Source organism: Pomacea canaliculata, linkage group LG2 (assembly GCF_003073045.1).
Source record: "Pomacea canaliculata isolate SZHN2017 linkage group LG2, ASM307304v1, whole genome shotgun sequence".
Classification (NCBI taxonomy): Eukaryota; Metazoa; Mollusca; class Gastropoda; order Architaenioglossa; family Ampullariidae; genus Pomacea; species Pomacea canaliculata.
The window spans coordinates 25974033-25988619 of NC_037591.1; the positions used below are offsets into that span (position 1 = coordinate 25974033).

General features: G+C 47.4%; 1 protein-coding gene across 8 annotated transcripts in view; it reads right to left on the reverse strand.

Annotated features, from left to right (window-relative positions):
- LOC112556359 (transcription factor 12-like) overlaps nucleotides 1-14587 on the reverse strand; it is a 105565-nt gene that overhangs the window by 39305 nt on the left and 51673 nt on the right. The window contains exons 1-2 of one of the 8 annotated variants that reach the window (XM_025225298.1): nucleotides 6303-6878; nucleotides 5295-5697 (exon numbers count right to left, since the gene is read on the reverse strand). The exons of the other annotated variants lie outside the window; for them this stretch is intronic. Of the exons in view, the coding sequence (XP_025081083.1) occupies nucleotides 5295-5384 (90 nt within the window). The 5' untranslated portion in view covers nucleotides 5385-5697; nucleotides 6303-6878. Of the gene's footprint in view, nucleotides 1-5294; nucleotides 5698-6302; nucleotides 6879-14587 lie in introns of those variants that run through there. 8 annotated transcript variants of the gene reach the window in all.

Sequence of the window (14587 nt, forward strand, 5' to 3'; positions counted from 1 at the left end):
GGAAAATGTCCCGAAGATGAATGGAAATCAGAAAGGCAGATAAAAAATACCAATGAACCCGGGCAGCGCTGGACCTGCGACCCAAACTGACAGAAGATGCTTGGTTATGATTAACATGACAAAACAGTAGACGGATTGTGTAAGCGCGTGCGGGTGTGTGAGTGAGACAGAGAGAGGTCGCATTCAATCCCAGCAACATGAAGTAGGTGTACAGCACAGAAGTAGCGGGAAGGGCCATGCGATGTACCGAAAAGTGAATAAACACGGATCACGGCTTGTAATCGTCTCGGCTTGAGCTCGGCTCCACCGTTCCCTCCAAACGAATTAGCCAGGGAAGCACGGGAACCGAACGGCGGCACCTGTGGACCATTAAGACGGCCCCCTCCCCCACCACCCGCCTTACCCTCACATCTGTTTTCAATTCAAGCCACATCCAACGCTGAAGCCAGTTGGGCCCGTGTTTTGAAAATTCCTGCCTTCAGTTTCCTGTCCCTGCAGCCACGCCAGACTTCAGCTCTACAGCGGAAGGGAGGGTAGCGGCAAAGAGGCAAAGCGGTCTTTTACTCCGTCACCTTGGGGTTGGGGTTGGGGTTGGCGTGGTGCTGAATCCAACGAGGAGAGACTGACGAAGTCGTAACACCGAAAAGTCAGTCACTGGCTCTCAGAAAAAAAAAGTTGCTCTATGGCGGGGGAATAGGGAGGGGGAGAGAAGGGAAGGTTTACTGCAAAATCTTATGTCACCGTCTAGTTTTACGGGCAGACAGGCATGCAGGCACTAGCACCCGGACTATGTTCTTTTATCTTTTATAATCGAACCCCCAGAGACGAACAGAGGATCTTTATTTTGTGCTGTCTTTTTGCTGTCTCCAGTTGGATCACACGCACCAGTACAAGTTTAAATATCTATTGGGATGAGCTAAAAATGTGTTGGCACTATTTATCTGCATTTACTCTATATACTTTATAGATACTTCAACGTTATGCGTTGTGATGTATTTTATGGTTTATGTGTACGTGGAAGAGAGCTGTGTGTGTGCGTGTGGATATTGTGGGGTGTGTTTAAAAAATGTCCGATACGCTCATCACCGATTGCAATATTTCGTGACGTCATCACAAACAGGCAATTACACGTGATTTCAACGTACACCATTGTCAACAGACAGCAGGCACACCGACAAAAGACTTTCCATGCAACGGAAGACCGCCGACACCGTCTGGAACATCCATCCATTGGCACCTTCAATGCACCCCCTCCCCTTGTTCTCTACACACACGTCCCCTGTCTACCCCACTGTTGCTGGCCGCCTGACGAAAACCACAACACCTACCAACCACGACGGACTAGTCTGCCACACACCATCCGCACCCCTAACCCCTCCTGTTGCAGCCCATTCGCGCACGAAACTGTATCCCAGTCGCCTGTCATTCACGCTGTGCCGAAGGCGGAAGTGACGTTGTGCGCAACCTGCGCCGCGTATCCGCGTCGTCACGACCTGCCTCGCGCAAGAGAATTACAAACAGCAGCTACTCCTGGGTAGGACTGCACACGGCCTGATCACTGCAGTCCTCCCCAGGCACGTGACGCGCGCTGCAAGGGGTCGCCGAGTGCCTCACTGAATGGTCGAGAGGGCACAATGAAAGAACAGCGAGGTCTCCTTCAAAACAATTTTCACCCAATGACCTTTTTAATTTCCCATTTCAAGTGTTTCATTAAAGCACAAAAAAAACTTCCCGACGGCATTGAATAATGGATAGTGAGCACTAACGCCTTCTACCTCCCCCAATGCACCTCACCATCCCACACACACAAACCTTTACAGGCAGGTTGCTGACAATGAAGGATGCTATTTGTGGGCCTACTGTTACCGGCAACTGCCAAAGAAAGTTAACCAACGGTTAGCTGCGACAATCGCCCAGCTGTCTGTTACCAGTTCTAACGGCTTTGAGGAGGAGCAATTGTTTGGCGAGGACTTCAGCACACTCGTAGAATTAAGAAATTAGCGTTAATACGTCAACCCGTTATTTTGTCTTAAAATACTGTATTATTTTTAACATAAACACCAAAGTATAAATACCAACATGGATTTCAAACATTACCATAAAAGACCTACATTCCTGTGCTACCACGGTCACGACGACTTCACCCCCTTTCCAGACATTATTATTATTCGACGATACACCATCTTAAAACAAATTCCTGAAAAGAACTATCAGATCAGGTTTCACCTTAACAGGTACATAAGTGGTGATGCCAGTCTTTCCACAAGAACAAACGTTAGTTGCTCCTAACGAGCGCTTCACGTACAAGAGGCATCAGGAGGCACGGACAATGGGATGCGAGCTGTGGCGGGCGATAAACAGACGGCACCATCAGGTCAAACGGTGGCAAAGCCTTGGCCGGTCCGAGATGATGCCTGGTGCGAAAGTTTAGGGGGCCGACCACGGTTCTGGCTCCCATTTCGGCTCCGTTTTGGGATGCAGTCCGCCACCGTTCTCCACACCAGATCCCGCTGATGGGCTCTTTGAAGTCGGCACGAAGCGTCTGGTAGCGTTTTACGAGGTCATTCAAGCAGGCCTGCCAGGGCCGGCAACGAAGAGGACCTGTTAAAAAGTCCCGTGGATAGGTGAGATACCCAGCACTGTATATACAAAATACCTCATCTTGTGGGCTGATGAGATACCAACTTCCATCCTGTGGATAGGTGAGATATTTGGCACGATATATTTTTAAAGTGCTTTCATCTTAAGAGAGATGTGAAGTACTTTCTTAGCCTTGTATATACAAAACACATGCAAGACGTCTGTATTAACTTCCATAAAAACATGTACATGCACTTCAGGGTCAAGGCAGCTCAGCCATGTGGTTAGGGCAACAACCCTAGGGCAATCCCACTTAAGTGACTTAAACCTGACCACATCCTTTTCGTACCAGTCAGAAGACAGAACAGGGTGTATGTTTCCTTCATCGAAGCTAATATCTATTGTAAACCCACTAAATGAACGCCACCTACATAATTACCCCCTCCCCTACTTTACGAGCCTCTACAACCATGATGCCTCACTAACATGTCAAGAAATTATACTGCCGAGAGGAGAAAACTGCTAAAGCCTCCAAGAGATACAAGCGCCCCCCTCTTGTGTCAGGACTGATAAGCCGGCAAAATGAATAGACTCGGCAAAGGTAGATTACTCTCCTTGTTTGTTTACGGTCCCTAAAAAGCTGTTTTCACTTGTCATGGTACTACCCCTTCCTATAGAAACCTCTATACCTGCGGGCCCCGGCCGATCCTATCGCTACAAATTTCTTCTTGGCTCTAGCACCGCGCAGGAAGGGTCACGTGATGGCTTGATATTGACGGGTGGTGCTGAGGTACACCAGCTGCCATCGGTCTGGAGTGGGTGCGTCTGACCTACACCCGATTTCCAGAAGGTGGCGTCTTCTTGGGACATAACCTGCGGGGCCACGACTAGTGGCCGAAGCAGATACAGCGCCTACTCCCGTAGACAGCCTTTTGCTTTGTCTTCCTGCCACGCTCCTGAACTGGAATTTTTTAATTTTCTGAAATATGGGCACAGGTGAGTCCCGTGACCTCGAGAGAAGCTGAGCAAAAGGTAGTTCACGAACACGTTTAAGTCACCCGACGTAAACACAAACACTGCTCTCCCATCCCACGCCCATAACACAACAAGAACATCGGGGGCAACGCCGCGGCTAAGTCCTCGACCGACGGCTACTACCGATGTAGCTAGAGCTACGACCGTCTTCTGTGGAGGTCTAGCAGCGAGGGCGTGCAGCTCTCACCAGACGCGACAAAAATAGACTGATTAGTGCCAATGATTGTGAAAAGCCTGCGGAAGGAGGAATACGTGGAAAGGGGGGAATGGTGCTGAAGGTACAGCTTCTCAGGGCAACGCACACCTGCCACGAGGTCCCGGCCGAGTCTGGCGAAGTCATTGGAAACATCTGGAAGCAGTTCACAAGTCTAGAAGAGCCAGACTTTCTGAAGCAGGACTGCTGCTGCAGCAGCAACGGCCCCCAACATGCACGGTGTGGGAGCGACGAGAAGGCTTAACCACCATTTCGGAAGCTACTTCCACAGCCAGTCCACATCCGCACCCCTTACTCCGACCGCCACCTTCTTTTGACAGTCTGGGCAGAGCTTCGTCACTGCAGACACTTTCAAACTAGAACAGCACCATCCTTTAATAAACTTTGTCAGATGTAACTACTGACTTATAGTTAATACGGGAAGGCGAATGAGAGAGTCGCGCACGATGCCTACGGGAACCCACGAAAGTTGCAGTAGACTAGAGAGAAAAGTTGGTGGTTAGGGGAGGGGGTGAAAATGGTGGCGGAAGGTGATGGTGGGATGTGGCCGTTAGGTTCCGGCTGAGAGGTAATTCGATAGGTGAGGGAAGCCGGTCCCTGGTTGATTACAAACAGATGGAGCCGGGTCGCTGGAATTTACAGCCTGCTCTGTCAAACACGCCCACAGCCCTCTGACTTTTAACGCTCCTGCCTTCACAGTCGCCCCCTCCTTTTCTCTCTCGTGAGCAAAGCGCGGGGGGAGGCTGATCACCCTTCCTTCTATTCCTCCTCCCGCTTCCCTGGCTGCACACACGACTGGCGGATTACCTGCAGATACCTGGCGCGCAGTGCTGCAGCATCCGCTTGGGCCGCAGCCGTGTACCTCGATGTTCTCAATGAAGCAAAGACGCTGCTGCCACGGTGGCCGAACACAGCGAGAACCATCACGACTACGCGCGCGCGCCAGAGCACGTGGGCTACACCCAACTATGAGCAAGCGTGTGCTTGGGGCGTGCAAGGTCCATACCCCTAGTCTTCTACAATCTTGTCATTCAATATTGACCATCACAAGTCCCCACATGCGCGATGAAGACTTAACGTCCAAGTGTTAAATTTTTTTTATTCAGAAAACAAGAATAATTACAACTGTCGTACAATGATCTTGTTTTCTAGAGAACAAAATTGAGGTATAATGTCTGATTATATCATTTATCACTTGTTGTGGCAACTAGAGTAATTTTTTTTTAATGTGACGGTTTAATAACAGAGACGAGAAGGCAGTGGATGTGGGAGGACGACCGTAAAATGATTTCTTCTGCGCATTAAAGACCTTTTCTCTTTTATCTATGATATACTCCCTTCACGCTTTATAACCAGAAATAATCCAACAATTAAAGTAAATAATTCAGAATACGATCATAATAAAGAAAGAAAACAAGAACAGGTAAAAATCCCATCACCATCAACACGCAAAGAGAGATCAAACCTGAACCGGTTTCAGTTCAATGAAGTCACTTCCGGTCTCGCTAAGCGGCATGGCGGAAGTGGGCTTGGCGTAGCTGCAGCGCCTGAACATCTAGCATTCCTTCTGTCTGCAAGTGTCTGCGCGTCAGGACACAAGTCGCCGACGCTGATCAGTTCAGTGCTGCCCGGATGCTGTTGTCTTCTCCCAGTCAGTCGCACAACACACTCTCCCAACTCGCTGGTCGTTAGGAAGCAAAGGCAGGATAATCACAACGGCAACCTTTGCACCGTTATCTTTTGTGCCAACCCTAGAAACGCCAGGGCCGAATATACAGGCTGAGGACAGGGTTCAAACGATCCAACCCATCTCCAAGGACTGAAAGAGCCCTGCGCCTCTCACCCTACTTTTCGATCCATAAACAATTCTGAAAAAGCCGCAAAAACTATCTCAACTCTTAAAGTTTGACTTTAAAAAAAGTTTCATACAAGATATAGGGGAAAAGCGGGGATCCGACATGAGGGAGGGGATGTAAGCGAAACTTTACATATCCAAGAATTGTAAACAGTCTATATATATATAATTGATCGTGTTATGATACAACGATTATTTTCACGCTCAGCAGCATGGTCTACGAAAAAGCAATATTTCTGAGAAATTTAGGACCACTATATTTCTACCTCTTACAAACAGTACTGTATCATGGCCGACATGTGTTGGTTTTTTTTTCTGGTTACGGCACAGTTTTCTAGATCTCCGACATTTTACTCAAATCGCTGACTTGTTTTGCCAACGGCGATTAAAGGAGGGGTGCAGGGCAACTGGGAAAATGGGAGGCAGTATTGTTACAAATGAAAGTAAGCAATCATTTACAAAATGCTCGAACAACTCGATTGCCGACTGTCGTCATTTTATAGTATTTTATCTTACAAGGAAGTACGCAAAAAACAACAAAAACCCCAAACCACATCGAAACCAGAGACCGCAGGATTTCACAGCGAGCTCCCCTCAGGTGCACACATACTCACTGACCTCTGGTTTTCAAAGTGATGTCAGGGCCGCAGCCTGTTCGTTGCAGAAATAATCAGCACACAGGAATACACAACACAGACCCCGGTGGGCCTTATTTCGACTTTTAAGTCCTCGGCGAACTCGGAACGCTCGCTGTAAGCTTCGTCACCAGTCGTCCCTCGCCATTACAGTACAAGCCACACACCACTACAGCCAGGGCACTACTCGGACTTGCCAGTCGCACCAGTCACACCCCCGACGTACACGGAACACAACTCCTAGTAACACAAAGTCGTGTACGTTAGGCCATTAAATTCCTCCGATGATTATGAAAATAGCGGTGATGACGGGTGGGTGAGAAAGGGAGGTTAAGTGACTGCGGCAGGCTGGGGTCGGAAAGAGGAGAGGGGGTGGGGGCTTGCAAGGTACATTGTTTGACGGGAATGGGTGACAATGCCCTCGTGTACATGAGTTCAGTGTCTCCACGATACTGTTTATGTCATAAAGATCATTAATTAAAACTCCAAAGCTTCATTTAAATATATCTTGGCAACAAGTGTAACGATGCCAGAGGAAGTAAATAAAAATTGTTCCAATCAGTGCAATAACAATACTAGACCTATCAGACAGATAACGAACGTCTCTGCGCTTTGTGTGTATCAGTCGTGGTAATATATCAAATGGTAATACACCTAAGCGTATCTTTGTAAAAAAAAAAAAAAAAAAAATCAACGGTATAGTTAGTACCAGGTCAACTGTTATACCGCAAGAGACATCCCATACTTTTCTCCGCCATTTCTTTTATTTTTATTTACTTTTATCATGACTATTTAAAGTTTATAATTTATCTAGATATAGGAAAAATGTAACTCGTAAACAAAACAGAAACATCCAAACAAGCTAGAACAAACATAGCATCCAGGCAGGAAAAAAAAACCAGACCACAGCAAATAAAAGAAAACAAACAAAAATTATCAAAGACTCAGACAGAAACATTCTGATAGGACGCCACCCGGGGCTGTCCCACACCCACGTTCCCTGAACAAGATGGCACGGACAGAGAAGGCAGCGAACAATCACGGGCCTAGGACCTGCGCCAGCTGCTGCAGCCTGTTCTATCGATCTACCTGCAACAGGTGTGCTTTCGGCTACTGGCTGCCAACCCCGGGACAACGCCGTGAATACACATACGCACGCGCACGCTCGACCTCCCCAGCCGCTTCCATCAGCGGTCGCTTGTCTGACGTGCACCCTCACCCCGATGAATTCAAGATCGATCATCGTCGACATTTTAAAGACTATCCCCGTGGCTAATAGTGTATGTCTGGCCGACCAGCGTCAGTAACAAAGGTGAGACTGAGAGAAAGACAGAGAACGATTTGGATAAAGAAAAGGGCTATTTGATTAGTTACCACAAAAATTCTTCCGATTTCATTAATTTCAACCTTCTTCTTGCTGAGTATGCCGACTTTCCTATAATTATAATTATAACGAAAAAATTTAATTGCGAAAAAAATTATGAAAAAAGTTAATTATGCAGTTTGTCGGTGTGCAGAGCAAAAATAAGGACGGATCTGGGTTAGGGATAGCATCAGGTTAGTCGCTAGTTTACGTTGATTGTGGTAGTTACGTTGATTTAGGTCCTGTGTGAAATACAACGGTTGTAATTCTCTTTTATATACCCAGTGTTGTCGCTTTATTGAGTATTAACAAACCCGGAAAATCGAATGACGGCTCGGCTTATATATATGTCATGACCCCCGACCGCACAATTTTTCTGCATAGACTATGCCACTCTTCTCTTTTATTAATTCTGTTACACTGCAATCCCCGACTTGTACATCCATGAATGTACATAAAAATGAAAGTATGCAAATTAGTCCAAGAAGCTAAAAAAAATAAATAAAAATAAAATAATAATCATCATGTGACAGTCGTGTGGGAGACCGCAAGATTTAAATGATATTTTTGAATCGAGGCCTCTTTCTTTTAAATACAATATCCAGATCCACCAGGGTGGCATTCGCATAATTAAACGAGAATCCAGCCATTGTGGGGTCCAACAACAACACCACGCACAAACGCGCCTATAAGGTGAAACTGGATGTGTTTCTGTTCCTTCTCTCAGTGAGATTCAACCATTCAGGTTATAGTGCCAATACAGTTTATTTCAGATCAGGAGAGCTACCCACTAGTCACAGAACAGAATCGTCCGTACAGCATGCCGGAGTCCTCCCTGCGCTGCCTTTCCTGTCAGCCAAGAGAATCAAGAGCCCCCCCCCCCGGTACCCCCACTGGGAGATGACAGTACCCAGCTTACTGAGAGTGTGTGTGTAGGGGGGGGGGGGATGTGCTAACAAACTAGCGGACAATTAATTACGGTGAGGTTGTGACATGCACTGTCACCTACCCACCCGCCGTCCTCCTGGTATTGTCGCGCGTCACGAGTGCGCATTTCTCGCGCGTGCGGTGTGTCGTGTGTGCGCGCGCACAGCCCCGTGCACTGCTCACAGTCAAGCTGCACAAAGTGCACAAAGTCACCGTGTTTCCCGTTCACCACACATCAGCGTTGCAACCAGTTTTCGCCACTCACCTCCCTTTCTCCCAGCTCCCTCCAATAACAGTGGTCTCTCTCTCTCTCACACACACACACCGATTGCTGTCATCAGGTCTACGACTCGCGCGAGCAGGCGGCCTGATCAATAGACTGTCGCACGCGCCCAGGTAGGCGCTTTTGCCAGGCGCGTGTTCACTTGTAAGCGCGAGACAAAGTCCTTCTCTTGATCGCTCCCACCCCTTCTCTTCCCTGGGTACCTGCGTTACGCGCAAGAAATCTGAATAAACTTTCTGGGTCACCAAAGAATTCGCACTTTCGAAGGAAAAGAAAAAAAGTGGGTGCGATTTGTAGAAGGAAATGCATCAATCGGTCAGTCCTCAACAAAAGTGAGAGAGAACTGCTTTAGTATGGCCGCTCTTCTTTCTTAATCGCAATCAATACATTTCCCACCCAGCCTTGGCTGCTGTTGTTGACAATAACTGTTCACTCTTTACCTTCTTTTCATTCCATTTCTTTATTTTGCTATAAACTCAGGACATTTGTGGCCATAACCAGTAAGATATATAACAAAGCACAGATGTATAACGAAATAGCAACCCTCTATATAGATTACATTTGCAACTGCAATAGTAACGTCTGCACGTCGTCTTCTGACCGCGAAACAGTTCACAGTTCTCGTGAAGCCTCTTCTGTGAAATCCCGATGATGCGTGACAGTCACCATCTGGTTTCGCCACCCTCTCGGTAAGTCTTCACCCAGAAAAGGGAGGACCGATAGCTGACCTACAGCTGTGAGAGCCTGCGGCCAGACAAGATTAGGGGACTAGTAGAAGGTGGGGTGCGGTATGAGATAAAGACAGATTTAAACAACTGCCTACCCACCGTCCACGATCCCTCATTTCACTTCCGCTCTCAAGACAATAAACCGCGCGGGCGACGGAGAAAGACACCCGATAGACAGTGTGTAACATGTTCAACGGGGGGAACACCGACTTGACATTTCATCAGCGGCGGCTCTTGAGTGCCGGCTGACCGCCCATCAGTATCATGTCGAAGAGTCCCTGACTGCTCACGAACGGCGTAACAAGGCCCTGCATGGGCTCCTTCGAGAGCGGCAACCGTCGGCACCACTTCCTCTAACCCCCACCTCCGACCCACCGCCAGCGGCTCACTGGGTAAAAGAAAGCAAACAAGCCAGCGGGTACCCCACGAGCTGCTGAAACAATAGTGTTCCCATGAAATACCTTACCATGTGGCATCCACATGGTGCGAAGCGCTTTCTTTCGAAGCTGTGCGTGTGAGTGTGTGTGTGTGCATGCAAGCGTGCGTGAGTGTACGTTGAACGAAGTGAAGGATTGACGGACAATGTAAATGCTGATACGAGAGATCTGGAAGACAAAGATGCAGATTAATAATAATAATAAAATGCCTCACCATGATTGCTAAAATCTTATAACAGTTTCTCATCGTCTTTATCGACTGAACAAGCGCAATGCCCTAACCGGTGAAGTTGCAGGTGATGATTTCGCCCTTCAACCGCATCACAACCCCACACACACACACCCGGCGGAGATGTTACGAAGTAAGGAACTACCTTCAACACTAGAATTCTAACGTTTCATCCAGAAATCTTGAAATGCTGCGTGGATGACTAAGGGCAGTGCTGTCAACCGCCATCTGATTTACGTCTACAGACCAGTCACACAAGTCAAGTTGTGGGGTTCCCGGGTAGCGGGGCTTACCAGGTTAGGATGGCTGCAGTGCTGCATCTATTGTCTTCATCGATATGATGAGCATCATCTGTTGTCAGCATCAATGTCAGACGGTCGGCGAACGGCAGACGAACAATAAGATCCAAACATGTGCCGACATTGATCACTACCTTGCCCCTACCTTGCATGGCATACCATTAGTCTTCCTGCAAAGTGGGTAGTCAATAACGGACATCTACCAACGAACGGCAGTACAGGATGCACTCGGTGCAGAGAGCTCGTAGGATGCGGTCAAATGTCAGCTAAATAAAGGTGCTATACAAAATCCGGGAATGACGCCAACCATTTTGTTACCTACATATACAAACGTGCGTCGCGCACAAAGAAACAACTTGTCTAGATGACGACAAAACGATGATGATGACGACGATGATGATCGCGATGATCTTGCATCGCACAGCATTACAGCAAACATGCGCTTGGTACATTAATATATTTTAGTAGATGCGATTAAATGAAGAAAACAGAATACACAGCCACAAAAAAAATCTGCAACTGATACAACTGCCATTTGCAATAATGTCAACGTAATATTTTTTAATACGCGAAATAACAGACTACGGAAACGAAAACCCAGATTAGCATTTTTTTTTCAAAATACAAGCCACAATGCGTGGAACCCACTGCGATGTGATCGCAGAAGCAGCGTGTTCCTAGATAAACACAAATAAATGAACAAACCCGCAACATTTCAAGGCGCTATGTACGAGCGACACAAGAGTCAGGGGTGGTCAATACAAGGTGTGGAGCGAGGTGGCAGGCAAGAGAACGCCGACCAATGGCAAGACGGCGATGTAGAAGGCGTTTCCCATAGGATGTTCCATACATGATGACAGTGCAGGAGGAGAGGGCAGAATTGTCACACGAACGGAACTGAAAGACCGAGAGGAAGGGGGAGGGAGGATGACAAGAAACGAAGCACCCGTATCTGGCACGGCGTGTGGGAGAAACGAAGCTACGGAGAATTAGTCACGAAGACAAAAACAAAATACAACAGAAACCGACACATATGGGTGGGTGTGGAAACAGCATCAGAGCAGGGAGGGGAGGAGAGGGGGACGGGGCGGTGCTGATTGTGATGCCCAAGCTGAGGCGTCAAAACGTGATGGCCGACTTGTCAGGCCCACTCCTCCCAGTCAAACGCCTTCCAGGTGCACTATGTTCCTGGCCTTTCTCTCTGCATCCCCCGTCGGGGGAGTTGATCTCACCATCCTCCCACTTCCATAACCACAAAATCCTTCATTCTGAACACCTGTCAAGAACCCTCGTGTCCGTCAATTCAAATGTAAACTTACTAGACGAACGTGCACGAGCCAATGCTGAAGTGAGTGCCAACGAGGAGGCGAGCAAGTCTGTTGGAGCAAAGACTACATCAATACTAAAAAATATTTATCACACATTCTTGTGGCAGTTTTGGCTTATGTAAAATTTCTTTATCACCAACAGTGTGTCGTTATGGCGCAAGTGGATGACGAAGGCTAAGTATATCATAAAATATTCGCAGTTTAGCTGACTGGTATCGCCTAGTTAAGTGAACTTCCATTGAGGGTCCGTCGCAAGTAGCAAGGTGGACGAACAGCAATATTGAAAGGTATAAATTTAGCCTAAGAGGTGACAGACACAACAAAGAGGCACAAAAAAAAAACCCCAACAAAACAACAGTAGTGGCAAGCACATAATATAGTGACAGACACCAGTACAATCAATGAGGTCTAGGCATTAAAAGTTGAAGACAAATAAGCATGACAAATAAGACGACGAGACCTAATGAATGACACATACACAGCGGGAGGTAATGAGTTCTGGAAGACTTCCGTATGTGTAACTCAACCTCATCCGACCAGAGTTGAAGCCCCATGCATATTACCCAACAGATAGTCAGTCCTCGCTGTAACCTACTCACCTCTACCCCGAGGTAACCTCGCATTCCCTTCACTCCCCACCCCACCCACACCCACTACCTTGCACATTCGTCTTCCGTCTGACCTGAAGGGGAAGGTAAGCGAAACCATCGGTTCGCTCCCGTGAAACGGTATCGTCCCGGCAGCAAAAACACAGACACATGTGGATGAAATCAGAGCCGGTCGCTAGCAGCCAAGCTGCAGGAAGGAAACTGTTTTAACACATGCACCACACCTGAGCGGCCTCGTGTTTTGATCTCGCTTCCTTGCCCCCACCACCATCTTCTCCTCCCAGATCTCTCTCTCTGCTTGGTCGTGTCGGTCACCAGCACATTCCGGCCATTTTGGCAGGCCCTCCGACCAGCACATCCCCCATTTCAGGTACGCCAAAACCTTTTATGACACGAATTTGCATTTGTTTTTTAATTAGAATATTCTTTGGTCCGCTGAATGAATGGCGCAGTGAAAACTGTTCTAACAATTGCAACGCGGTCCTTCATTTATATGGAAGAATAGGATATTAGGATCTGGAAGCTGGAAGCGGAATAGAGGAGGATAAAGTATTCTCGTGACATTAGCGACTTAACGAGAGATAGCGCGATTTTTTTTTTTTCGCGGGGAGAAGGGTACTGTTTCTGTTACCTTCGGGGTGAATCATTAAGCTGAACATATTGTTCAGAAATTAAAAGAAAAACTTTGGGGATAGTTGTAGACATTTGGTAGATTTTTTTTCTGTTTCAAAAATTGTAAAACGAGAAGACAAAGACAATTTTTGAGGTGCACATAATTACCAAAATTAACAGGAAATAGGTCCGAGACAGTGTGTGTGTGTGTGGGGGGGGGGGGGGATGAAGATGGGAAGGGGGTGAGAGCGACAGCGCAAAATGGCTGACAATTTTTATGTGAAAATATTAAAAAAAGTGCGGTGTGAAGTGTTTTTGTTCAGATTTCAAAGGAATTATTCTGCTGACTGTCGCAGTGCCCCCCACGGACCTAATAACCGCCACTAGGTTGCGAGAAGAACACAGCTGCAGCTTACCTCCCAACAAGACTGGCCAATCAGGGAACCGCGTCGTGTCTTAATTAGCACACCCAACAGGGGGCGCCGGCCATCCGGGGAGACCTCACAAACGGCCTGGTGCCCAACTGTCGGGTTCCAATGAACCAAACATCGCAGAACGGAAGACTGAACCGAGGTCCATCTGTGCCTTTATTAGCAATAAAATTAAGCTGCTTCAAATATGCCCCGAAATCATTAATTTTCTCAGACGAAGTCGTACATACAGCACATCCAATTGAGCATCGACAATAAAGTTCGGTCAGCTTACAAGTAAAACTAATGAAATAATGCACCAGACATGCAATTTCTAAACACCAAGGTCTTTTAACAGACCTCGGTTGCTACAGCAACCGATTTTTTTTTTTAATTTTTATTTTGATGAGTTGAAAGTGCCTGCAAGGCCCGTGCAGAACTTTCTAGGTACGCTCGTGCAACTCAGGTACAAAGACTAGCGGCTGACACCAGAAACAAGAGGCAACAGGTGGCAGCGGCAATACCTTTGTCGACGACTTGCATCGACCACCAAGGCCTCGCCGAGAACTCTTATGACGAGATTCTATCACCGTTCAGTTGCCGCAACCGACTGTCGGTGAACTAACTGGCCGCATGACACACAGCACTGCCCTGTCTCCGACATAATTTTCGGGACACGAACAGTGGTTGAACACGCAACCATTTTGGTCTTTCAAACGTACGTACACTGCTCTAATGTTCTTCTTGTGAGACTTTCTTCGCGGGCAGTTTCTCAGACCACAGGCAACACTACCACACCATCCAACAGCTTCAACCCACCGCGCACTCTCCTTGCTCACCAACAGGTACCTAGCTAAGCTGTATCTCTCGGTCGGTCAATAGCACCACTGCACCCACACCCCAATATATTTTCCTCCATTTGGGCGTATACTTCTTTCATATCCCTGCCTCATTTATTCTCAGCGTTTCGCAATGCACTCACCACCATCATTACTCCAACACAACTGGCTTTTCCCAATAACAAACACAAAAGCCTCTCGGCAC